The sequence below is a fragment of the Drosophila innubila genome (genome assembly GCF_004354385.1).
Source record: "Drosophila innubila isolate TH190305 chromosome 2L unlocalized genomic scaffold, UK_Dinn_1.0 4_B_2L, whole genome shotgun sequence".
Taxonomy (NCBI): domain Eukaryota; kingdom Metazoa; phylum Arthropoda; class Insecta; order Diptera; family Drosophilidae; genus Drosophila; species Drosophila innubila.
This window is the reverse complement of record NW_022995372.1, coordinates 16,137,244-16,160,716: the sequence shown is the minus strand read 5'-3', so window position 1 is coordinate 16,160,716 and position 23,473 is coordinate 16,137,244. Positions and strand designations below refer to the sequence as shown.

Genomic DNA, 23,473 nt, shown 5'->3' with positions numbered 1-23,473 from the left:
AACATAATTTGTATTTATATGTGTATGTATATCATTTTTAGTTGAAGAAAGAGTACGCTCTCTTCAAGATTTTACAAATAAACGTGAGTATATTAAATATTGAGTTAATTGATCGACTTAATTTACAATACAAAAAAAGAAAAATGATTACCAAGTATAGTAAAAAATGTATACTTTCACACATATTCCTTGACGACAGAAAAACCTAACATTGAATTAAAGACTATTACGAACTAATACTATTTTACGTCAACTGCCTTCCCATCATCACATGCAGCAGATGTTGATTACTTATTCGAGTTACAACATTAAAAATATTATCTACGATTTTTATACAATAAATAAGTTTTCATTGATTGAGGAAGCTGCAGTTGTTGTATACGCTCTTCCAAATTAACTCGACCAATTTTCTGTCGAATTGTTCTTCGGCAAAGATCCATTAATGGCAAGGGTTCAGCTGTAGGAAAATTAAGAGTTTCATTTTAGTATAGTTTTCAGAATCAACTTGATATAAAGAGATCAATACGATCTAATTTAGGTGTCAATCAAAAAAGTATATGTTAAATTGTACTTACGATCTAATCCACCGATATAACGCATTGTTATCTCACAGTGTCCCCAAACAGCGGAAACAACTGGATACAATTTCTTTCCTTTGAGGCCTCTAAATGCAATACCAAGGTATTGCTGGTCAACAATGAAGCTCAAGGTACCTTCGTCCATATCTAAAGCTACTAAGAACTTGTCGGGTACCAAAAATGCTTCGTCATTCTTCAATATTGCCGGATATGTAATACCAGCACAATTTTTGGAGTCATGATACAATTTATTTCGTCCTAAATCCCATCCCCAGCTCTGCTCAGTGGATCCCACTAAACTTTGGTATCCCACCGAATGCAATGGGGCATCACCAGATGCCACCCCAACGACGGCATGTGTGCCCCGTTGTCGCGTTGGCCAATAGATTTCCCATATATGCAATCCTTTTGTGAGTCCAACTTTACCGCGAATGCAATCGGTGCTTTGAGCAACGGGATGTCTGTGAAATGTCAATTTATCGTCTTCTTTCACAAATATATTCAATGATCTGTCCTCGGAGTTCCACGAATGTTTCAGTTGAATTTCCCGGCTTGCTGGTGGCATATCAAGTAAAATATCAATTCGTGCAGGTTTTACAAAATCGGCTTGCAGCTCTCTGGGTATAATTGGCTTGAATGTTGCCTGAGAATCATTACGGTTAACTGTTTTAACACCGCCACTGATTTTTTGACCCATGTTCATGCCACGGCAGCTTCGAGATCTCCTCTGGTCAATAGCAACTTTGTATGATAAGCGAAGTCGTTCAAAATCTCTCGGTTCCAAGCGAGATAACACAACTCGCGGCGATAGTGTGGATGATGTTGAAATACTTTGAGGACGTCGCCTATCACTTGACCTAACTGCAGGTGTCCGACCACCCTTATACCTGAAATTAACAGAAATGCATCATATAAATAAATATATCTCTCGTCTGTAAATGAAAACAACTTTATGTACTTGCGTACATATGAAAGTTTGTTGAAACTTTAAGCATTGCCTTGAAATAGAAGTTAACACACATACAGTGTGTGAAGTAATTGTTTTGACAATATATCAAATTCACATGCTACCTTTTCATGATCATTTTTTTCTTTTTATTATACATAATTATTTGCGTTACACTTATAATAGAATATATAAAAGTATATCTCTTTTTATTTTGTCAAAACATTTACTTGACTAACTGTATGTATATTTGCATGTGTATGTTAAAATGTGCGTGTGTGTATTAATTTATATGTATATGGATATATGAGATATGCATGAACGTATGTATGTATGTGCTTTATATACACACTTTTTCAAGTACATTGTCCGCCCGTTGTATTTTCATGAACAAATCATTTTTGGTAATTAAAAACTTGATTAATACATACATATGCATGTATTTATACACGTTTATGTGAAGAAAAAAAAAAACATAATTATATATTTATATATGTACTTATGCCAATAAACAGACACAATTATGTATGTAAGTACATACATACATACACACAATTGTGTCAACGCTTGTGAACACGTACATACATATTATTTACATAATTTTGTTTTAAATCAATTTTCAATTGCAAACACATTTTTTGTACCTTTTTGCGCTTCTACTCTTTTCTAAAATGTATATTAATATACACATGTATGTATTACCTTTTTTTGCCAAGTTCCATTTACAAGAATTTTAACTGGTTGTTTTAAATATCTAAATACAAAATGGCGTCAGCTACGGGACTTCACTAATTTACGGTAGTTACGTTTACATACGTTGAAGTACATATATGTATATTTAGATATGACATTGAAAAAACATTAATCATATATTTATGCGTATATACAGATTTGAAAATGTATACATATGCATACAGTAGTATTATTTGTTTCTTCACTTCACCTTCTGCACTAAACCCCGCTTACAAAACTACTACACGAGTTGTCAAGGTTGCATATACACACATACATATGTGTGTACATACACATGTACATATATCTGTATACGACAAGCACAGGGTGACTACAGTTATAAAACTGGCTCCAATAAGTCAAGTTTTATCCACATTTAGTTGCGAAAAAAAGACACTATTACACGTCGATAAATTATCATATAACCGATAAGTGTTTTTTTTTTTGATTCGTCTTTTTCTTACGAAATTATAAAAAAAGGATACTATAGAAAAACTTAATTAAAATTATAAAGTTATAACAGACTTGTACACATTCCTACATAACGTTTCTTCGCGACTAATTGCAAACATATTAAATCTCGAAACCATATGCATCTTTTTTGAATCAAATTTTCTCCATTTTTTTTATTCAAAATGTAGCTACGCTATCGATATATAAACACGATATATGACATACATCTTCAAATGCTGTTTTATGATGCATCTCCTCGTGCAAATATTTATCGATTTTTTTTAACGCATGTGAATGCATAAAATTTGTCGATAAATTCTTTCCAAATTGTGGATTTAAAGAATAAATAATAAGAAGTTTATTTATTCTAAAAATCTAAATTTGATTTCATAAGAAAGTAAAAGAAATTAATTTGTAGTTTAAATATTGAAATGGGTTTTCAGTGTGTTCAAATATAATTCAATAATCGTGCTTGTTTTGTGTCTGTGAATTAATCTCTAATTTTTTATTCGGACAAATTTATTTCGTAAGAAAATCCATCATGTAAATGTTTTGATGTGTCTCGAACCGGGAACTACAAGGCTTTCCTATCTCTTTATAATTTAAATACCCAATATCAGTTCCTAAATCAGTAGTAGCACTGATCAATCAGCTTGAAGTTCTCTGCGTTTGCGCCATAGCTGTGTTTTCTCTATATTAAGATCAAAATACATAATAATATACTTAAAGTTTTTAATATTTATATTATTCTAACTTTAGTAACGTTATCTGTGGAAGTTTTCACAAACAGTCCTTAGTCTGATGGATTATCTTATCTACTATTGCTCACCGATGTATGTATATATCGGTTTGACTGAAACCACTTTTCTTAAGTTCTTATAGCTTAATAATGTTTTTATTGTTTTCAATCAGTGTATGCAAATCGCGGAATTAATTATGGCATATGACACTTGTATACGAAAATCAGCTGATAAGCGACACAAAAAAAAACAATGACGATGAAGTTGAAATGCATGCTCCGCTAAATTACTTCTTGCCTTAAAACGCATTATAAAAAATGTTTTAAATGCTGTGTAACTCAACTCGACTTCATTTAAAGCGACTTTATCTGTCGTATGAACTTGGTATGTATATATGAACATACATATCCAGGTGGCATTCATACATCATTATAGCGCAGAGTTTCCAACAACAATATGGGTGAAAAGCTATTGTCGTTTGTCTACTTTAACAAAACATGCGAAACTTTTATTTTACACTGACGAAATTGTTTGTATTTTTCATATGTATGCATGTATGGCAGCGCTAGATCAAGCAGAAAAATACGGACGTAAACATTATCTCGGTGTTCCTTGACTGACCCTTCAATGCATTACAAATTGGCATAGATACTTTCCAGATATATTTACATACATACATATGTGTATGTAGGACTGCGAAATACATACATACATATCTGCGAACAGCCCTTTCATGTAAATTCGACTGCTCGTCAAATACAAATTGGCACATACAATGTACATATGTTTTAACTTTAAACTCTGTGCTAATATTACTGTCCAATATATTCATATCTCTACGTTATAAAAACGTACATGTGTATGTCTTTTAATGAAGCAAGCATGCATACGTACATGCATACATATGTATGAACAAAGGTGCCTATGCATATGTATGTTTGTACCTGCACGATTAATTGTAATATACCAATTAACACAGAACATACGAGCAGCACTGCATCTGCGTCCATATGATTATATTATTTGCAAATTCACATTATTGTTCAGTGCGATTCTTTTTCCTTTTTTCTTCCAACGAATGATGTTACAAATATTGGTATTGTAGTGTGTATTATAAAGGAATGGTGCAACACTTTTTCATCACTTATTTGAGTTACGAATTAAATGTAATATAACTAGGTATGTGTTCCAATAACATAAATAGTATACACTTACATTACTTCCGTCAATTTTACTTTCTCCTTAAAAAAAAATCAAAACAACGATAGCTCACAATGAAAGAACAGAAACCTATGATTGCACATAGAAACAGATGGAATTAGCACAATAAATCGAATCACTCTGTTGCTAGTATCATTTGGTTCACATTATTAGCTATATCGGACCTAGGCTGTTTACACTAACATTTTTAGATTTAATTTTTGTTTATATATACTTGTTTAATCAATTGCAATTTTTGGTTAATATTAACGATCACCTTTATTGTTTATTTTAAAGAAAATTATTCACAAATTCAAAATATGATGTGCATATAATGAGCATGATATTGTAAATATGTTAAACCAAAATATTTTGTCTTTATTTAAAAATTAAAAAATTGAATTGCTGTTCTCGTATCGCGATACAGGCCTACAAAGTAGCTATCAAATGAGATTGGAGCTTGTAATTTGGAATACTGTCCCATGCCGCAAGTCTTGTTTTGCAGAAAATGCAATGTACCATTAAATACGAACGATTTTGGAGATTCCGAAAAAAAAGACGTCTCATGAATAGATGCAATGGGGTGCAACGTTATCGAAGTAAAATAAAAAAGTGATTTGCATACATGCTTCAATATAGGTATGTTTATCGGTGAGCCTATTCTACACGAGCTTCATTGAGATAGATCAAAACTTAAATAATTGTATGATCAAAAAATAGTTTTAAATTAAATTTTTCAATCATGTTTTTTAAAGTTACAATTAATAATTTTTTAAGCTAAAAATTAAATATCGAATAACGTATATAAATATCGATATCTTGGACACGTCAATCGATGTAATAATCTGGCCGAATCACATCTCCGTTAAATATTATATAAATAAAACAATGGCATACGCATGTTGTGCCACCAAAAATATTTTGAGGTAACATTTATTATTTTTAAGAAACAAGTTTTGTTAATTAGAGTTTTTCGATTCCAGGGTATCACAATGCACCCGATTAATGTCGGTCTACCCTTCACATTATGTGAATCCAATTGTTGAGAAAAAGTTGCAGAGCACCAAAGGAAATGAGCTCTCTCATATACCAATCAAAGCGGCTCCAAATGACTTGAACGACACAATATTTTATGGGCAACTGAAACAGAAATTTCTTAACTATATTACTAAGGAAGGTAATGCCGTTTTAGCCAAAGAGCTGCTAACCAAAACTTTTGAGGCAATTAAACGGACACAAATTGAGCGATTGAATCTTGGCACAGCTGATCAAGAGAAAGTTATTACTGATGCGGAAACTCTTCTTATAAATGCCATTGAAAACTCTCGACCTTTGTTAACGCTTTCCGCAATTAAAAGAGGCGGAGTTAAGTATCAAGTTCCAATTCCGCTGACCGAACGAAAATCCTACTTTCTTGCTATGAAATGGATTTTGGATGCCGCACGCGAAAAAGAGCGTAAAGTGAAGTTGCCTGACAAGCTGGCTTGGGAAATCTTAGATGCTGCCTGTGGACAAGGAAGAGTCATTAAAAAGAAGGACGATTTACATAGGCAATGTGAAACCAATCGTGCTTACGCTCATTACAGATGGAGCTAATATGCATATTTGTTGTTTCTCATGTTACTGCCACCAAGGGCATTAAAATAATAAAAAAAAAAATTACATTAAAAATAACAATGCTTTTAATCATTTTGAACAGCAAGTTAAAAAAAATATTTGTTTCTTATTGAAATACAAATAAACATTTTTTATTTAAATAAAAATAAATAGTTTTAAGTAACAGTAACAATAATTAATATTTAAATTAACAATCAGACTGTTTGTCAATAATCTCCCTCAAAAATATCGCCAAAAAGTCCTCCTTCACTATCCCCACCACCAAATCCAAGTCCATCGTCGGCGTTGGGAGGAACAAACGCTCCATTAAATGTTTCTTCCAGACGGTCTTCCACGCCGATCGTTGATGCAATTCCATATATGAAACGCATTATTACAAGTTGTATAAAGTTTGGTGCACTGGTTGCAGCTTGTTTCCGTGCATCGTCTGAATAAAAACTTAATTTTGATGAATCCAGAGGATTATTGATTTGAGAATTTCCATGGTCCAATATAATCTTTGTTGATGCAGCAACATTTATTATCACAACAGAGAAAATAAATGTTTGTAAAGTTGTAATGTTATGTACTTTTGTTGATATTCGCATTGTTATTATTTTTATCAAAATTTAAAATTAGTATACGTTAAGAATTATTAACAATGCAAGTGTGTCGTTTATCTTGATAATCAGTACTGAATTATGTATTTTACACTCGTATCAACCCACTCAAAAGTATTCTCGTAATGTTTGCTGTGCAAGTTACGTTTAAACTTTCTCTTGGACTGATAAAAACCTAACAAGTGTTTGTACGCTTAATTTTACGTTAAGTGCTAGAGATGGGCACGGGCCCTTTCGGGCTTCGTGTCCCGCGGGCGTTTTCAAAAAATCCACGGCCTTTGGGCCTGAAAATCGTAAACGGGCCTTTTTTCGTTCGGGACCGGGCTGCAGCAAAAAGCCCGAAACCCGGTAGGCCTGAAAAGTCACGATTTCACACCTTCATTTTATTCGGATTGACATAATTTTTCTGAGATACTTCGCTGTTAATATCATTTACGCATATCTTTTATCGATTTGCATCGATATTTTTATTATTTCCACCAAAGAGGAAAATAAATATGAATCGCTAAAAATAGCATAGAAAAATATCAGGTTTTTACATAGCAAGTAAATTTCAAATTTTGTATTATATAATAATTTCGAGTCGGGAAAAAGAAGCCCGTGCCCATCTCCATTAAGTGCACTGTTGCCAACTTAGCTAGATTTGGCTATGTTCAGAGTTCGTTTGCTAAAAAAAATTTCAAAATTGCTCTTGGCTGGAAATCTGGCTATTTTTAAATATTTAGGTGCTCTTAGATGCTTGGGTTGACGAAGTTCAAACCTTCATAAAAATTTATTCCTTAATTTTATCTAATTTGAAATTTTAAATAATTTTTAAATTATTAATTTATTTCAAAGTAAATGCATTTTGAAATTTGCATTCACCTTAATTTAAATTTTTCATGAAGAAGCAAGCAGAAGCGCCACCTAGCGCCTACTGGGTATTTGGCTCATTGACCGTTACAAAACCTCGTTATCGCAATCGGTGTTTGAGGACTGAATTATTATAGCGAACCCAATGTGCAATTAAGAAGGCCAACTCATAAGTAAAAAATAAAAATGATAAGCGACGGACTTACCAATCAATCGGAAGAAGTAAGCTTTTTTTTGCTCACAACTTGCTATTTTGTTCTCTCTCCTTCTCTCACGTTCTCTGGTTTTTAGCTCTCTCGGCATGTGATCGCCCCCTGCCGGCTGTGGGTGACGAACGCTGATGGTATAACAACTAAGTTTTTCTAAACACCACTTGAACTGCCCTCGTATGTTTGTTTATAAATTTAATAAGCATTTTTGGAATACATACTGAGCAGCATACGTGCCTAAGTACATACATACATAAGCTTGTACATACATTGCGTACTTAGGTACATAGAGCCATACATCTGTACATAACTGTATATTCATTCATACGTACGTATACATATATGTATTTGTATACATGGACATGAATGTACATAGAGAGGTGTGAACATGTACATACGTACGTACAAACCTACAGACAGTTTCTAGATAAATACGATTGTATACATACATATTTCTTTATTTACTTTACTATCCACTTTGTTCGTTCAGTCGTAAGGAGCGCATGCCTTCAGTTAGATTCAAGAACGCTACTCATTAATACGCATTTTCATATTGCGCTCTACGGAAGATAAGAAATCGTTTTTACACAAATAAATTTATGTACCTTCAATAATAATCGAAATAAAATAATAACAATATAAAATTTAATCATATCTAATGAGTATGAAATTAGTTCTCATGTATTTCATTCTTAGTTGTGTTTCTGCAAACAATAGTTCGAGTTTTGAGTTTCTAAAATGTGTTCCGGCTTCGACTGAAGATATTCAAAATGCAACAGTTGATCCTGTCAGTATGAAAATGCTTGATCACATTAAAAGTCCATTGGGCTTTGGTCTGGATTGGCATTATGAAACGATTACGGACTGTGAACGCACCGTACTTTGGAATGTATCACTCTCTAGCGAAACTTCAATTGATGTTCCGCCAAAATCATGTATGCTTATCGAGAACAGTCGACTCATTGTTCTGTCGTGTAAACCCATCAGTGACGTCACAGTGCCAAGTTCGCGAATTGGTTTCATCAACAAGTGCTGCCCACACGGCTATATATACAGTTCAGAGTTCAGTAAATGCCTTATAGGTGAACCCGACTTCAACGTGTACTCTCATATCTTCGATAGACCCATGATTTTTTTCGACAATCCTTTTCAATGTGCCAACAATAAAGTTCTCGTCGAATACTCCGTAGCCGCGAAAACAGTCGATTTAAAGGAAAGTAGCCTTGTTTGGCAAAATAATAGCCGATCTTTAAAAATAAGTGAATTTTGCATTGAAGCAATCAATGGAATTAATAGAAACACCTCGATTATGCCGGTAAATAAGAATCAACATTATTTAATACGCACTTGTCAACAATCTAAAATTTGCGATTCGCTGCCATGTGTTCGCAGATGTTGTGCCGATGGTGAAATCTATTTTAAATATAATATGACGACGATTTGTAAAAGAGACGAAAGTGATAATTTATTCGAGAGTTTTTCAAGTTTAAAGATAAATGGAAATTTTACGAAACCCGCAGGTAAGTTAATTTGTTTACTTTAACATATAATTAAATAGGAAAGTTATACTAGGATCTGTAAGTAAGTCAAAAAATCACAGATTTGCTTTTTATATATTATTAAAAACTATATGGTCTAATCTCATAATTTCATTTTTTCATCTTTGTTAAAGAACCATACATGAGGAACTAAATTTAATATCTGTTACTACAATAGACATTTATGGCCTTTTTGTTTTGCGTTCACATATTTTTATAAATGTTACTAAATAACTAAAAGGAGGTGGCATCTTCCACCCAATTAAGTATATATATTCAACATGCGAGTCGATATTGCCACCCGCAGATTTTCATATATAACGTTTTTTTTTTTTTTCTAATTAACGTTATCTACAACTGTTGTGTTTTATCCCACTTAATCACAACAATATCAGTTAAATAGAACGGTGGTAATGGCTGTTTTAAGTTTTAATGCATTACAAGCTCATAAAAGTATGTAACGGGTATTCTGTTCTCGATTATAGCCTTTCTCGCTTGTTTCCATATGTACTTGTCGGCAACAACAACAAATGAATTTTTTGTTAACCCTATTGGAGTGCATAATATTGTTGTTTTTCATTAAATTTGTAGTGGGAGGAGGGTAAAAGACCCTAGTTCCATATATATTAAGGGGTTCAATGGGATAGTCTCGCACAATTCGAATATACTATACATGCTTAAAAAAACTTAAACGATTCGTCTGTTTGTAGGGGGAGTAATTTGTTAACGTCGTCCATTTCCTATCCCGCCATCTTTCATCATTGCCACTCCCACCGCCATTTTGTTCATGTTTATCGACACATAAACACAATTAAAAACCTTTTAGTACAATTACTTAACGTGAAATCATCAATTTTTTTTGGTCTTTATTGACACATTACTTTTATTAATTGCAATCCTAAATGATGTTTGCAAAACAAACTCGGGAGACCTTGGTCATAAAATGTATTTGTGCCATATTGAAGAATAGATGGTTTAGGAGTTACTTGTTTATCTATATTACTTTTTTTTTTAAACTTAAAACTATAGCCAGTTAAGTAGTTTTTTTACTTGAATTCATCATGAATTAAGAGGGTTTCTACTTGTATTTAAAATGTTGAAAAATCGTCAATTGTTTATACTTTATATACTTTGAAAAGATTAATCTATAAAATATAATAATTATGTTCTTGTTTTTTTAATTTTATTTAGAATTTGGAATATTACACGGAATAGAATGTCCAAAATTTCGACTAGACCCAGACTCATTCTCAGATGAGGAACATACAATAAGCTCTGTCAACGGAGCTCTGTTTATAACCAGCACAAGAAAAAAGTATTCTAACAGTCAATATTGTATTGAGAGAATCAAAAACTCTTCAATGACCGATGATAATGTAAGTTTTATTACAATTATACTCGTATGTGTCTTAAAAGCTTTTCTATTTATTTTTTTTTTTTTTATTAAAATCGTTTGCTATGATATAAATAAATTAAATGAGTTACTTCTTTTCAGAACAGCTCTACACATTTGTTTGCTTTGATTCCAAAGTTGTGGGCAATGATCGCATACGGTTCAAGATGTATCCGATTGGTCTTCTAATATCCTGTTGCTTCTATGCAATTACCCTAATAGTATATATTTCAATCGAAAAATTGCGTAATCTCCCAGGAAAAATATTAATTTGCTTGGTAAGCAGTCTCCTTTTGGCATATTTGGGAATTGCTTTGGGACAATTAATGCCTACCTCGAATAATAAATTGTGCATTATTTCAGGTATGTTGATATAAGTTATAGTATTTAAGTAGAACTTTTAACTTTCATAGTAAACTAAACAAAACAACTGATTATCTTATTTGTAGGTTTTCTTGTGTATTTCTTTTTAATGGCCGCATTTTCTTGGATGAATATTACATGTTTTGATATATGGAAGACATTCGGGTAAGAAAAGGATTTTTTTTATTAATAGCTTTAACAAAAATTATGGAAATAAAAAAATTTACTTTTTATAGGTCAACGAGATCAAAGAGTGCACAACGAAGGGAACAACGAACTCGATTTATATGGTACTCAGTGTATGGCTGGGGATTGCCAACAATTCTAACAATAATAACAGCATCATTAAGTAGATCAGATGTCTTATCAGAAAATATTCGACCCAATTTTGGTAATGGCAGATGCTGGTTTACCTGTATGTTAAAGCAACAAATTTTACCTGAAAATCATAATTAACACATTATTTTCTATTGTAGACGATACCGTTGGGTTTGCGAGCTTACTATTTTTTTCTGGACCTCTGGGAATACTACTCATCATAAACCTTGTATTATTTTCGCTAACTTTAAAGTATTGCAACAGAGTGAAAAGAGAAATATTTCGAATGCAAAGCTCCAACGCTGAAAAACCCGCACTACGAAGTCGTTTCTTCATGGATAAAACTAGGTTTATAATGAATACAAAGCTCTGCTTTGTAATGGGAATTACATGGCTATTGGAAATTGCAAGCATATTGCTATACGATCACAAAAAGAATTTTTTCTGGTCAATAAGTGATTCATTTAATGTACTGCTGGGAGTTTTTGTTTTCTTTATTTTTGTTTTTAAAAGACGAGTATGGAACGAGATTATGATGAAGTTAGGTAAGTTCAGTTTTTTATTTAAGTTTGCATATTTTTGGTAGCTACATTTGTGTTAAATTCTTTTTTAGGTTTTCAAAAAAGAAGCGATACAAGGATAAATGGAAATACTACATGTTTAACTCAATCAACTTATTCGGCACCGAGTATCTCCATGAGGAGAATTGATGTAGACGATGGCGTGAAATCCCTTACACGAATTTAGTTGCACTATCATTAAAGACTAACAACAAAATTTGCAAATTATCTTATTAAATTAAAATTAAACAAAATTTAAAATTTTTGTTTGTTTTTTTTTATAATTGCTCTCCGCTTTTTACTAGATAGTTTTGAGCATGCAAACACTAAAATTTTACAGCCCAAAATTTCTTGTTACATTTTCAGTGGAAACAATTAATCGATAATTTTGTATAGGGTGTCATGTTTTCACATCACTGAAAAAATAGTATCAACGCTCATCTCTAGTTGCAACCTTTGGTTTTATTCTTCTGAATTTTAAGTTATAAGTAACTACATTTTGCATTGCAATAAAAATATAGTTTATAAAAGAATATAACATGGAACATTTTAATTTTGGTGGCTCGGAGTTGACTCGAGGTCACATGTTTCAAATGTTGCTTCGCATTTCAATAGCTTCGGTAATAACGTACTACTCTGTAAAATGGATGATGAATCAAATAGATCCGACAAGTAAAAGCAAGAAGAAAGCAAAGCTACTTGCAGAAGAGCAATTGAAAAGGTTTGTTCTAATTTATATTAATGCGCGCAAGATTTGCATTATATGTGTATATGTTTGTTGTAGACTTCGCAGGGAAGATAACTTTGACGTAAATTTACAGACGTTCACTGATTATGAGCTGATGATTGCATCACACTTGGTTGTTCCAGCCGACATAGCTGTCAAATGGAGCGATATAGCTGGTTTGGATGCAGTTATTCAGGATCTGCGTGAATCGGTTGTGCTGCCTGTGCGACACCGAGACATGTTCAAGGGATCAAAACTTTGGCAGGCGCCCAGAGGTGTACTGCTTCATGGGCCGCCAGGTTGCGGCAAAACCCTAATCGCCAAGGCAACAGCAAAGGAGGCCGGTATGAGGTTTATTAATTTGGATGTGGCTATACTTACCGACAAGTGGTACGGAGAATCGCAAAAACTGGCATCTGCAGTCTTTTCGCTGGCTGCAAAGATTCAGCCGTGTATTATTTTCGTTGATGAAATTGACTCGTTTCTACGAGCACGCAATTCAAATGACCATGAGGCAACTGCCATGATGAAAACCCAGTTCATGATGCTATGGGATGGCCTCAGCACAGACCCAGAGTCAGCCGTTATTGTAATGGGTGCTACCAATCGGCCACAGGACTTGGATAAGGCTATTCTACGTAGAATGCCAGCACAATTTCATATTAGCCTTCCATCCGAAGTGCAAAGAGGTCAAATTCTTAAATTGATATTAGCATCTGAGGAAATTGATAGCAATGTTGATTATAATCGCTTAGCTAAGCTTACCAATGGATTCTCTGGTTCTGATCTTCGGGAAATGTGCAGAAATGCTTCTGTTTACAGAATGAGACAATTTATGACAGCAACTGATAGAAACCAACAGTCGGCACCTTCAAATAGTGCCGATATAAACAAAACTTTGATTTCCATTACAATGGATGATTTGCTGAGCTCACATTTAAAAATGAAGGAATCCAAAATGCACACTGGTAATCTATTTTTGGAAAATCGAATAGATTTAGATTAAGTATTCCCTATAAATCATAATTTTTCATCAAAATACGATGTTTCTTGTTATTAAATATTAATCATGATATGTATAAATTGATCATTTAACAGGCTTGTCCTTTTTTGCACGAGCAATTTTATTTATTAATGAATTAATAAACTGAAAACAACGTAGACCAGAAACCTATTGTAGTTTTTCCTATTTAGTTGATGTCACATTTTTTGTATAGCGTACTCACTGAATCACGCCATTATGCCAGAGACAAGATAACTTCTTACTTAATATATTTAGGGGATTTCCCTGTTAAAGGTGTGAGTATGAGAATGTAAGTTCGTACTGAGTTGAACATCACTACTATAATATAAACATCACTCGTTTGATCAATTCAATTTATTAAATGGATTAATAATCAGTTTGTTAACCTCAAAGTAATAAAGACAATATCTAGCACTTATCCAAAAGTTTTGGTCCATACAAAAGGACATAGGCGCAATGCCAGTCGCCACCACCAGACAGTCGTAGAATTTCGTCGGTTGTTACAGATGTCACGTCGTCATCGTCAAACTTGAACCAAATATCGCCACTGGATCGTACCCAGGCCACATAATGACCGGATGAGCTTGAGCGTCCCTTGTGTGTGAGAACGGCTTTCAGAGTGTAAAATCCAGAATTGTTACTGCCCAAATCATCTTCGAATGAGAACTTTTCATATTTGCTTTCGTCAATTTCTTCCTCCACATCGAATGATTTTGCAGTCTTATTTATCTGCGATTCCACATCCATTTTCTTGTCATCCACGTCCTTAAATTTGGTTCGCATCGGGCATAACTTCTGTTGCAATTCTGGAGTACATAACTCAAAGGCATCAAAGTCCATTGGAAATTTAATATCCTTCAAGACCTTTGCATTAATACCCTCCTTTCCTTTATATTGGAATCGAACAAACTGAACGGTCAGATAAGCAGGAAGGCGACTCACTAAATACTAAAAGTTCATCGAAAATTAAGTATTATTGCCAATTATAAGATAATTAAAAACTTACAGTTCTTGTATAATGTGCATCACGACCCAGCGATTCCGAATTTTTAACGAGCTGTTCTTTCATTTTCTACAAGATGTATAATAAGAAACTATTTAAGTATTCAACAAATATATTTTGAATTTCATAATTACCGACTTGAGACCACTTTGCATATACTTAACTTCCATGGAAATAAAGCAACTGAGTTGCAAAAAATTCTCTGTTGAAATTGTGGCAGGCTCATCGGGAGCTTCGTCAGAAGTCATTTTGACCTGAAAGGTGCCTCCGAAGAATTGTTCAATAAATGAGCTTGAAAAGAATATTACATTTATTAAAAAGATTTAAGAAAAAAAAAAAATTACAAGGGGAAGTTGTTCAATGAAGAAGGGTTATTTGATCAGTTTTGTCAGAATCAGGGAATAACACCGTTACCGGTATCGAAACCGAAACTAACCGTTTCATTTTTAGTACCGGAACTGCAACCGTAACCGAAATTAATTCTCTTTCAAGAACCGAAACGCTTATACCGGTACGGTTGTGATAAAGTTGCTAAGTCAAAGAGTTGACAAACTTTCATAACTTGAAAAAAACTGACCCGACTTTCAATTGGAATGCCATTTTGATCATGATTCGGTCTCTTAATTCATACTGCATTTAGATTTTTTGCATTTTGCAATCATAACTTTACCTTATGTCAAGCGTAATGCCAATTTGTTCATGGCTTGTCCTCTATATTCATTTTGTGTTTAAATTTAGTTCATTGAATTGATTTGGTGTACCGTTACGTACCGATACCGATACCGAAAGAAGAAAACTGATATAGAACCTTTTACCAAAATAGTTGTTTTGGAACGTACCGGAACCGAAACCGTAACCTTTATTGGTTTCGGTTTGATTCTTTGGTCAGAACATATAAGACAACCCAAAACTGTTGGTGGTGATATCTCAATAAACAAAAAGTTGTTCATACTAAAATTCAATGTTCGGTCGATTGTCCGTTTAGCAACTATATGAAACAGTAGTCTGATTTAACTCAAATTCACAGAATATATAAGACAGTATCAAATACACAATATGTACGATTGGTTAAGATATCTTTAAAGGCTTACTTATGAACTTTCTTTTCGGCAACAGTGTTATCAGATTCTTGGCTTAATGGCACAAGCTTTTGCTGCAGCATTTTCAGTATCTCCGACCAACATTCGTTGGCATCTTGCTGCCTATAGGTGCCATTTTCACCTGTCTGAGCAAATTGTGGCGAAGCCCGATGTAGAGCCTGCAACAGCACAATTGGCGTGATTGTTGTGCCTTTCTCCATCTGGGCAAATACTACTTTCATGGCCGAAGAGACAGTAAATGCTGTTGAAGTGGCATCAGAGCTATCATGTTTAAAATTGTCCAATGCTTTACGCAGCTCAGGGACTGCCCTTAAACATTGAACAGTTGCATTCATATAGCATGTATTCCCGAGGTTGGTTAAGCCGGCCGGGATTCGCATCTAGAAATTGAATATTAAAAAAAAAAAAAAACCACAAAAAATACAGAATGAAATTACCGCTGTTGCCGCTTCAGCCTCGTTCATATCCTCAATAAATTTAACTGGTGTTTGAGGCACCTCTGGCACTTTTTCCTTTGAGCCAAGTAAGAGCACTACAGCACCCTACGAAATACGAAATACACACATCTACGGTTAACCAGGAGCTTAAGAAATTGAAGCGTACTTACATCCTTTAATTGCAAATTCCATTCATCATCCTTAAGTATTCCACCTTTACACATAATTTTTTGACGTTCTGGTTGAACCCCGGTTAGCGCAAATAGTTGGGCTTTAAACAGTATTGGCTCTTCATCGGTATTCACATTAATATCCGGAAAAAGTTCGCGACCCCATTTCACTTTTACTAAATTAAATTGATTATAAGCAATGTCTGCAAAAAATTTGATAGTTTTTTATAGTTACCTTTGAAGGACGGCATTTTGGAACCACAATTAGATGAATTTCTTTAAAATATCAAAGTCATACTAGTAGAGATGGAATTAGGGATGTCATTACTGATGTTCAGCATTCGATGGCACTATCGATAATACCAATGTTTATGAAACAAGCAACTCTGAATTTTTATCGATAGTGTAACAAAAAAGTATCGTTTAACTCGATGCCAACAACAAATCATTTTCACAACAAGTAATTGAACGAAGTCTTTTAATAATAATAATAATAATAATTAATATATTTAATATTATTCACAATTATTATGGATTGTGATAGCATTCAAATGGCTATATCGGACGAAAACAACATGACTGTGAGTTTTAAATTGTATATGGTTATTTGTGGTATTTTGTGTTACTGCGTCGTAGTTTTTGGTCGTATGCATATGAATGTATGTATGTAATCAAACAAGAAGGCTTTTGTTGAAATTGCTTGACTGGAACAAAGACTTTGAAGACGGTATTTTTTAAGGAATTCGTTCACTGTACTTCATTCTGAATACCGTTGAACATATGCATACAATAATGCAATCATACATACATATGTACAGTTGGTTTTTTGTGCAAAAGATGTAATCTTATCAGTTCTTTTTAAAGTATTTTATCTGAATTGACTAATTACGATTACTTAAAATTAAAACAGAAATAAAATAAACTAATTTTCAATTTGTGCCGAATTTTGATTATTATTTTTAATATTTTGAAGGAACGCAAAGAAGGTGGAAGGAGGGGCCGGAAGCCTGGCAGAAAAACATCTTCTGAGAAGGTTGATATAAAAGCAAAGCTTGGTATGTAATTCCTACGTTTTAAAAAAATATACTCTAAATAAATATTGCATATTCTTTTAAATATTACTATAAAGAACGGAGCAGGCAAAGCGCCAGGGAATGTCGGGCAAGGAAGAAACTTCGATATCAGTATCTTGAAGAGCTTGTGACAGATCGTGAAAAGGCAGTTATTGCATTGCGTACTGAGCTGGAGCGAGTTGGTTAATAAATGTTTATGACCTATCAAAGCCAATTCTTACCAATCGATTTATATTGCAGCTAATACAATGGGATAGAAGTTTGACAGAAAATACCAGTCCAAATGATGTTGATCAGCTGCTGAAAGAAATTGGAATCCTTAAACAGGAACAGCACACTTAAACTTATAGTACAAAATAAATTATATGCAGAAACTATTTTCTACTAAATAATACCTATAAATCGATATATTTTCTTATATACTTATACCGCATAATTTCACTTATACACGTGTTAAGTTTTATTTTTTTCGTTAGTAACAGTTTGAACAATATTATTTATATTCATTAAACACTTACGAAAATAGAATTTCAGTTTTGTTACATTTAAACACTTAAATTTTATAAAAAAAAAAAAATTTTTTTTTCTTACGAAAGTAAACGTAATAGATTTTATACATTGAATAAAGTTTTATTAAAAGCATACAAAATGTATTCCTGTATTATTATTTTTTTTTTTTTGTAACTAATCCAATTTATGAACATGCAAAAGAATCGGGGTTTTGTTCTCATTTTGAATACCATCTTCAGCAACTTTAGTACCTTCTACCTCTTGAATCAGTATTTTTGGCGATTTCTTAAATTTATTTTCGCAGGCGAAAACATCGTTTTTTCATCGCACTAGCAATGCCTTACATTCCTGTATTTTCTTCTTAAAATTGTGTTTCTTTATTTGTACCTGGATAATATTGTTGTGTCTTTAAACTAAGTAAATAGAAAGTTAATAATTATAGACTTGAAACCCTATAATCGAAATTTCAATTACATGTCAATCACATTTTTAATCAATGGCTCCAATAATATTGCAACTCATCGCACTCGATATATATTGATATCGATATATTACTACACTCCTCTCTAACGAAGTGCTTTAATATTTACATAAATTAATTAAATTAAAATGGACTCAATTACGGATCAGATTCCTGAATCTTTGACAGCTGATTTAAGAAGGGAGGTCCGCCGTAAGAAAATATTGGAATCCGCTAAAACACGACTGGAAAAACTTAATGGTAGAGCCCAAGCACATGGTAAGAAATTCAGGTTTATTTATTTAAAATTTTTGTGTGTTGCTCTGTGTACATACTTATAAATCTATAAAAATTAGGTTGTACTTTTTAACCTTTGGATGCCTGTAAGGCCTAATAAATTTTGTTTCGGTATTTTATGGAAAGTCACAAGTTTGATCATATATTATACCAGATAGTATATATGTATGTGTGCATGAATGCATGTATGTATGTATGTTCGGATGTGTGTTATGTTTGTTTTTTCTCAATTTGCTTGGATCATTGAAAGTGCGATTTTGAATCTCTTTTAAATGTTGTTTCATTCTGAAAAAGAAATATAAATATTTGATAAGTATTTTATTTTCATTATTTTTTTCATTTTAGATTCAAATACACCGGAAGTCCTGGAATATTCTGATCCCGAAGTAGAGCCTAACATTCATGTCGGTAGTAAAGTTTATCAAGAAGATGCGTTTACTCCTTCGTTTTTTGCTGCAGTCAACAATAATTCCACATGTCACCAAACACCAAATATATTAATAAGAAGCAGGTCTTATATATTTATAGCAGCAGTTGTAGGATATATTCTATCCCAGTATGCAATTAATTGCCTTTTTGTTCCAGTTGGCTTATGTATCCTAGTCGAGTTATTTTACTATAAAGGGCAAAATAATATTAATAATAATATTGTTAACGTAATCGTGCCAATGGCACTTTTATTCACTGGCGCATCGCTTGGAAGTAAAATCAAACAGGTCAATAGTCTTCTATCGATATCACAATCTCTATTAATAAATTTAGCAGTAACCATATTTTGTATATGCTTAAGTAGTATTTTATTTCAATATATTAGCTTAAATCATATTGTTGATATTAAATAAATTGTGCTAAACATTTGACTATATTATTATATTTTTACTGAACGGTTATAATGATACTATAAGCGAAAATTATATAGTTCGATTTCTACGAGCAAAGGATCATTTATTACCGAATTCCCCAACTGAATTAACAAATCAAAACCTGCCAATAAATTTGTACGTGTTCAAGGTTACCTTTCTTCAGCAAACTTATTATACGTATGTAAATGTATTTCGATATCAATTTAATGAAAAATATACAATACTGCATATTGTAAATGCCGGCAAATATCTATTGATCCGATTCCAACTCAAAAATTAAAAAAAAAACCTCAAATAGAGGGGTTAATTTATCATGAATTTAGCCGTATTGAAGTTTTCATACAAAATTGCCTTTTTTGTTGTTGCTTTGTGCAAATTTTCACTGTTAAGGCCCTTTCACCAACACTACTTTTCTTTGACTTGTAAGTTTTTCTTGCCTGTTTACATCATGGGTTTGTGAGTTTTATTTTGAAAAATCTCAACTGAAAAATAATATTATAATAAAAATATAATTATTTAATAATATTTTAAAATTATAAAACTGAGCGCCGCAGGCAAAATTTTTTTACGGAAACTTCAAAGATTTGTTTAAAAAAAATAGATGAGTCCCCAAACTAATTTTTACACCTAAGCTCATGATAAATCACCCCCTATTTGGGGTTTTTTTGAGTTAGAAACGGACCAATAGACAAATACCATTTGATATATGCATGATGCAAAAATTGAGTGTCAATATCTCACCTTTTCGTTCTAGTCTGTTCCAAATTCCAGACTTTTCGGTATATCTTTCACCTGTTCTTATTTCATTTTAGAATTAATTTTTGCGCATTGAATTTTATTGGAGTTGGTTAATTTAAGTCCGATATAACAAAAACCGTTCAATTTTTAATACTTTGCCATAATGCAACGAGGAAAATTAACATATGTTAAATGCGATAAAAATAAAATGGGTAAACAGGAATAGGCCTGATACTATTCATCCGTTCCTTTTAAAGAGTTCAATAACATTTGTTCAGAAAAAAAAGTGTTCGGTTTTACTATGTTTAATAATATGTACTAGTTCCACCATTCCAATTCGAAGCTACTTGAAAGGTGGTTTAAATTTACCATGAGGACCGACTGGAAAGGAACACATTTTTACGATTAAGTCTGGTCACGCTGAATAAGAACTTTTGAGGTACATACAAAAAATCGAGCTGGAGTGCGGTGGAAAAAATATTGATTAATTAATATCTGCCATAAGACAGATATATTTATTTCGCCGATATGACTGATCAACGGGGGACTAGAGTTTATGTTGGAAATTTAACTGATAAGGTTAAAAAGGATGACTTGGAAGGCGAGTTCACAAAGTACGGCAAGCTAAATTCTGTATGGATTGCATTTAATCCGCCCGGATTTGCCTTTGTTGAATTTGAGCATCGTGACGATGCCGAAAAGGCATGTGACATTTTGAATGGATCAGAACTGTTGGGCTCTCAATTACGCGTTGAAATTTCCAAGGGTCGTCCCCGGCAAGGCAGACGCGGCGGACCTGGTGACAGAGGACGCCGTGGCGATGTGGGCAGACACAGTATAACAAACAGCAGTGGCGGATTCAGACAACAGCGTGGTTCCAGTAGCTCCAGCAGTCGCCACGGCGAGCGAGGGTACAGCTCCGGCCGCTCTAATACTGGCTATGGCGGCAATAGCAGGGATGGTGGCAGCAACGGCTTCAGTCGTCGCGATATCTACAGTGGATCCCGTGAGAGCAACCGTTACGGCGGAAGCACCAGTTCCAGCAACAGTCGGAACGGCGGACAAGGTGGAGGACGTTTTAGATCCCGTTCACCAGTCATGTATCATCGATTTTAATGATAGCGCAGCAATAAGAAGCCGTTAATAAAAATGATGAATATTAAACGTTTATGCGAAACTGAAACTGATGCGATTCTGCTATCATCATTAAGCATTGCTAATATGTACATACATACATATATTAATATCATTAAGGAAATATGATCTTTTAAATATATTTCTATGCTAGGACATCAGCTTTGGTATCAAAACAACAAATACTATTTATTTTACATACAAATTGCATCAAATAAATTTTTAATTTAAAACGAAAATATTCAAATTTAAGAACTAAATTAGCCAACTATTAAAACTAATTAAGATACATATATTTAAAACAAAATATATACGGACTTAGTTTTACCGAAAACTTAGAATACATAAATCTAATAAAATGTCAGAATCGTAATTGATTTTTGCGTTCATTCTTTGCTTTGTTACAACTTAAAACAATTCAAAGGCAGCTGCTATTGCCTCGCAAAGTAGGGTAGGTCAATTTTATCGCTAAAAATGAGTTGATAAATTATAGATTCCAAAACAATGTAAAGTCAAATTCAGCATTTAAGAATTTCTTTTGTTAATCCCGTTTTATTGATTTTGTAGGTAATATTTTCAAAGATTGCCGGGATTGATTCTTAAATTTATACTCCAACATCTAGCGGGTGTGTGATATTTCCACCCTCCTTTTACAGATCAAAACAAAGTTAACCATTTCCACCCCAAATGTTTTCTTGAGGCTAGAAATTTTGGGAAATTAATTCGACTGGAACCTTTTGAGGTGGACACACCGTTCGGTGGAGAGTCAAGGGATGATATCCCTTTTAAAGCGAATGTAGCGAATTTTATACCGATTCTGTTTTAATCTGTAATTCTGATTTGGAATAAATAACGATATTTAAACATTGATAAACATGATAGCTAGAAAAATAAAAACATAGTATGTGAGCCGGCCTGTCATTGGATGTTAGTTGGTGATGCTTCGATTTAAGTTAATTCGATAGTTTCTATTTGATACTTTTCAATCGATATTTACTTGGGTTACACCGCATTTATAAACACTTTTCATGAGCTTTAAATCGAGAAGTGTTGTGCGAAGCATGCTTTTCAAACTCATATTTTGTTAATTATAAGTCGACTTAATATGGCACTTTGAAATTTATTACAAAATCAGTGGATTTCCGCAAGGAAGAACTTAATTGTCATATTGAAAATAGATTTCTGATATGCGACAACATCCCGCATTATGCGTTGACAAAAACAATTTTGGCTTCTAAATTGTATTGCACTAATTTTAAGATTATCATCTCCTTTCTGCTTGCTTCTCCTCTAAATATCTATATGTTGTATTTAATATTTAAGCAATCGACAGCTGACACAACATATGGGCCAACCCAACATTTTGTTACTTTTCGGTGTTGCATGGCCATTGGCCACACTTTCTATCATCACAATTTTAGTTTATCTGAGTACTAAGCTTGGCACACGTCAACAGAAAATACTTAGAAATACTGGGTACATTATTGGGTTTGCAACATCAATACTGCCATGACATTTTGCTAATTCACACACAAAAAAAAACATTATTTCCTGATGCAATCCTTTTTGAATATATACAAATCAGTGTTTTACTTCGGATGTAGAAAATCGTAAAAATGCTTTCGCAGTTTCAGTTTGAGTGGCAAGGACTTCAGCCTATGGTGTCGAATGCGATATAACTTGATTTCGCAGTTTACAAGTCCATCATGATGCTACGCCGATATCTCACAGAAAAATATTGTTGCGCGATTGCTGTTCAAAGCATTTGCTATTGCGCTCGATATCGAGTATCGTATTTATAGTATTGAATAAATAAATAAATTTATATATTTTTTATAG

General features: G+C 33.2%; 8 protein-coding genes across 12 annotated transcripts; 6 read left to right on the top strand and 2 right to left on the bottom strand.

Moving 5' to 3' along the window:
- Positions 1-13: 13 nt before the first annotated feature.
- LOC117779699 (protein gustavus) lies at positions 14-4,752 on the bottom strand. Of its 2 annotated transcripts, none has more exons than XM_034615975.1 (3): positions 4,665-4,752; positions 576-1,465; positions 14-457 (listed from the first exon to the last, which is right to left on the bottom strand). In XM_034615975.1, coding segments are annotated over exons 1-3 (1,032 nt in total). In that variant the 5' UTR covers positions 4,667-4,752; the 3' UTR covers positions 14-317. The 2 variants fall into 2 exon arrangements, with proteins under 2 accessions (XP_034471866.1, XP_034471865.1); XM_034615974.1 differs by lacking the exon at positions 4,665-4,752 and adding an exon at positions 2,227-2,502.
- A 747-nt stretch (positions 4,753-5,499) lies between these two features.
- LOC117780134 (28S ribosomal protein S7, mitochondrial) lies at positions 5,500-6,323 on the top strand. The gene is made up of 2 exons (XM_034616550.1): positions 5,500-5,575; positions 5,633-6,323. The coding sequence occupies exons 1-2, from the start codon at positions 5,538-5,540 to the stop codon at positions 6,243-6,245; spliced, it is 651 nt and encodes a 216-aa protein (XP_034472441.1). The 5' UTR covers positions 5,500-5,537; the 3' UTR covers positions 6,246-6,323.
- Positions 6,324-8,443: 2,120 nt separating this feature from the next.
- Positions 8,444-12,357, top strand: LOC117794459 (G-protein coupled receptor Mth2). Of its 3 annotated transcripts, XM_034635049.1 has the most exons (8): positions 9,103-9,241; positions 9,319-9,446; positions 10,656-10,840; positions 10,965-11,220; positions 11,307-11,385; positions 11,457-11,635; positions 11,697-12,083; positions 12,152-12,357. In XM_034635049.1, exons 1-8 carry the CDS (start codon positions 9,210-9,212, stop codon positions 12,283-12,285), a joined length of 1,380 nt encoding a protein of 459 aa, XP_034490940.1. In that variant the 5' UTR covers positions 9,103-9,209; the 3' UTR covers positions 12,286-12,357. The 3 variants fall into 3 exon arrangements, with proteins under 3 accessions (XP_034490941.1, XP_034490939.1, XP_034490940.1); XM_034635048.1 differs by having other exon boundaries at positions 8,446-9,446; XM_034635050.1 differs by lacking the exons at positions 11,307-11,385; positions 11,457-11,635; positions 11,697-12,083; positions 12,152-12,357 and having other exon boundaries at positions 8,444-9,446; positions 10,960-11,197.
- Positions 12,358-12,637: 280 nt separating this feature from the next.
- Positions 12,638-13,995, top strand: LOC117794462 (ATPase family AAA domain-containing protein 1). The gene is made up of 2 exons (XM_034635052.1): positions 12,638-12,819; positions 12,883-13,995. The coding sequence occupies exons 1-2, from the start codon at positions 12,638-12,640 to the stop codon at positions 13,829-13,831; spliced, it is 1,131 nt and encodes a 376-aa protein (XP_034490943.1). The 3' UTR covers positions 13,832-13,995.
- Positions 13,996-14,188: 193 nt separating this feature from the next.
- Positions 14,189-16,942, bottom strand: LOC117794461 (ubiquitin carboxyl-terminal hydrolase 14). The gene is made up of 7 exons (XM_034635051.1): positions 16,795-16,942; positions 16,560-16,735; positions 16,390-16,494; positions 15,944-16,332; positions 14,987-15,143; positions 14,856-14,921; positions 14,189-14,797 (listed from the first exon to the last, which is right to left on the bottom strand). Exons 1-7 carry the CDS (start codon positions 16,808-16,810, stop codon positions 14,258-14,260), a joined length of 1,449 nt encoding a protein of 482 aa, XP_034490942.1. The 5' UTR covers positions 16,811-16,942; the 3' UTR covers positions 14,189-14,257.
- Positions 16,943-16,975: 33 nt separating this feature from the next.
- On the top strand, positions 16,976-18,054 carry LOC117794463 (REPTOR-binding partner). 2 transcript variants are annotated; one of them, XM_034635053.1, is made up of 4 exons: positions 16,976-17,140; positions 17,533-17,614; positions 17,689-17,810; positions 17,873-18,054. In XM_034635053.1, the coding sequence occupies exons 1-4, from the start codon at positions 17,090-17,092 to the stop codon at positions 17,972-17,974; spliced, it is 357 nt and encodes a 118-aa protein (XP_034490944.1). In that variant the 5' UTR covers positions 16,976-17,089; the 3' UTR covers positions 17,975-18,054. The 2 variants fall into 2 exon arrangements, with proteins under 2 accessions (XP_034490944.1, XP_034490945.1); XM_034635054.1 differs by having other exon boundaries at positions 16,977-17,140; positions 17,689-17,814; positions 17,873-18,024.
- Positions 18,055-18,704: 650 nt separating this feature from the next.
- LOC117780484 lies at positions 18,705-19,764 on the top strand. Its single transcript, XM_034617042.1, has 2 exons — positions 18,705-18,881; positions 19,245-19,764. The coding sequence occupies exons 1-2, from the start codon at positions 18,752-18,754 to the stop codon at positions 19,739-19,741; spliced, it is 627 nt and encodes a 208-aa protein (XP_034472933.1). The 5' UTR covers positions 18,705-18,751; the 3' UTR covers positions 19,742-19,764.
- A 1,171-nt stretch (positions 19,765-20,935) lies between these two features.
- LOC117781751 (RNA-binding protein Rsf1) lies at positions 20,936-21,810 on the top strand. Its single transcript, XM_034618569.1, has one exon. It carries the CDS (start codon positions 21,029-21,031, stop codon positions 21,614-21,616), a length of 588 nt encoding a protein of 195 aa, XP_034474460.1. The 5' UTR covers positions 20,936-21,028; the 3' UTR covers positions 21,617-21,810.
- Positions 21,811-23,473: the final 1,663 nt, after the last annotated feature.

Bases quoted from the DNA above. Each gene is read 5' to 3' on its own strand.
- LOC117779699 (XM_034615974.1), bottom strand. From the start codon at position 2,246: ATGGAACTTGGCAAAAAAAG. The intron at 1,466-2,226 runs GTAATACATACA...TGTTAATTTCAG, and splicing joins ATGGAACTTGGCAAAAAAAG to GTATAAGGGTGGTCGGACAC. The intron at 458-575 runs GTAAGTACAATT...ATTTTCCTACAG, and splicing joins TTATATCGGTGGATTAGATC to CTGAACCCTTGCCATTAATG.
- LOC117780134 (XM_034616550.1), top strand. From the start codon at position 5,538: ATGGCATACGCATGTTGTGCCACCAAAAATATTTTGAG. The intron at 5,576-5,632 runs GTAACATTTATT...TTTCGATTCCAG, and splicing joins GCCACCAAAAATATTTTGAG to GGTATCACAATGCACCCGAT.
- LOC117794459 (XM_034635048.1), top strand. From the start codon at position 8,585: ATGAGTATGAAATTAGTTCTCATGTATTTCATTCTTAGTTGTGTTTCT. The intron at 11,221-11,306 runs GTATGTTGATAT...TCTTATTTGTAG, and splicing joins TAAATTGTGCATTATTTCAG to GTTTTCTTGTGTATTTCTTT. The intron at 11,386-11,456 runs GTAAGAAAAGGA...TACTTTTTATAG, and splicing joins GATATATGGAAGACATTCGG to GTCAACGAGATCAAAGAGTG.
- LOC117794462 (XM_034635052.1), top strand. From the start codon at position 12,638: ATGGAACATTTTAATTTTGGTGGCTCGGAGTTGACTCGAGGTCACATG. The intron at 12,820-12,882 runs GTTTGTTCTAAT...TGTTTGTTGTAG, and splicing joins GCAGAAGAGCAATTGAAAAG to ACTTCGCAGGGAAGATAACT.
- LOC117794461 (XM_034635051.1), bottom strand. The intron at 16,333-16,389 runs GTAATTTCATTC...TTCAATTTCTAG, and splicing joins AGGCTGAAGCGGCAACAGCG to ATGCGAATCCCGGCCGGCTT. The intron at 15,144-15,943 runs GTAAGCCTTTAA...ATTCTTTTCAAG, and splicing joins GCCGAAAAGAAAGTTCATAA to CTCATTTATTGAACAATTCT.
- LOC117794463 (XM_034635053.1), top strand. From the start codon at position 17,090: ATGGATTGTGATAGCATTCAAATGGCTATATCGGACGAAAACAACATG. The intron at 17,141-17,532 runs GTGAGTTTTAAA...AATATTTTGAAG, and splicing joins CGGACGAAAACAACATGACT to GAACGCAAAGAAGGTGGAAG. The intron at 17,811-17,872 runs GTTGGTTAATAA...TTTATATTGCAG, and splicing joins TGCGTACTGAGCTGGAGCGA to CTAATACAATGGGATAGAAG.
- LOC117780484 (XM_034617042.1), top strand. From the start codon at position 18,752: ATGGACTCAATTACGGATCAGATTCCTGAATCTTTGACAGCTGATTTA. The intron at 18,882-19,244 runs GTAAGAAATTCA...TTTTCATTTTAG, and splicing joins TGGTAGAGCCCAAGCACATG to ATTCAAATACACCGGAAGTC.
- LOC117781751 (XM_034618569.1), top strand. From the start codon at position 21,029: ATGACTGATCAACGGGGGACTAGAGTTTATGTTGGAAATTTAACTGAT.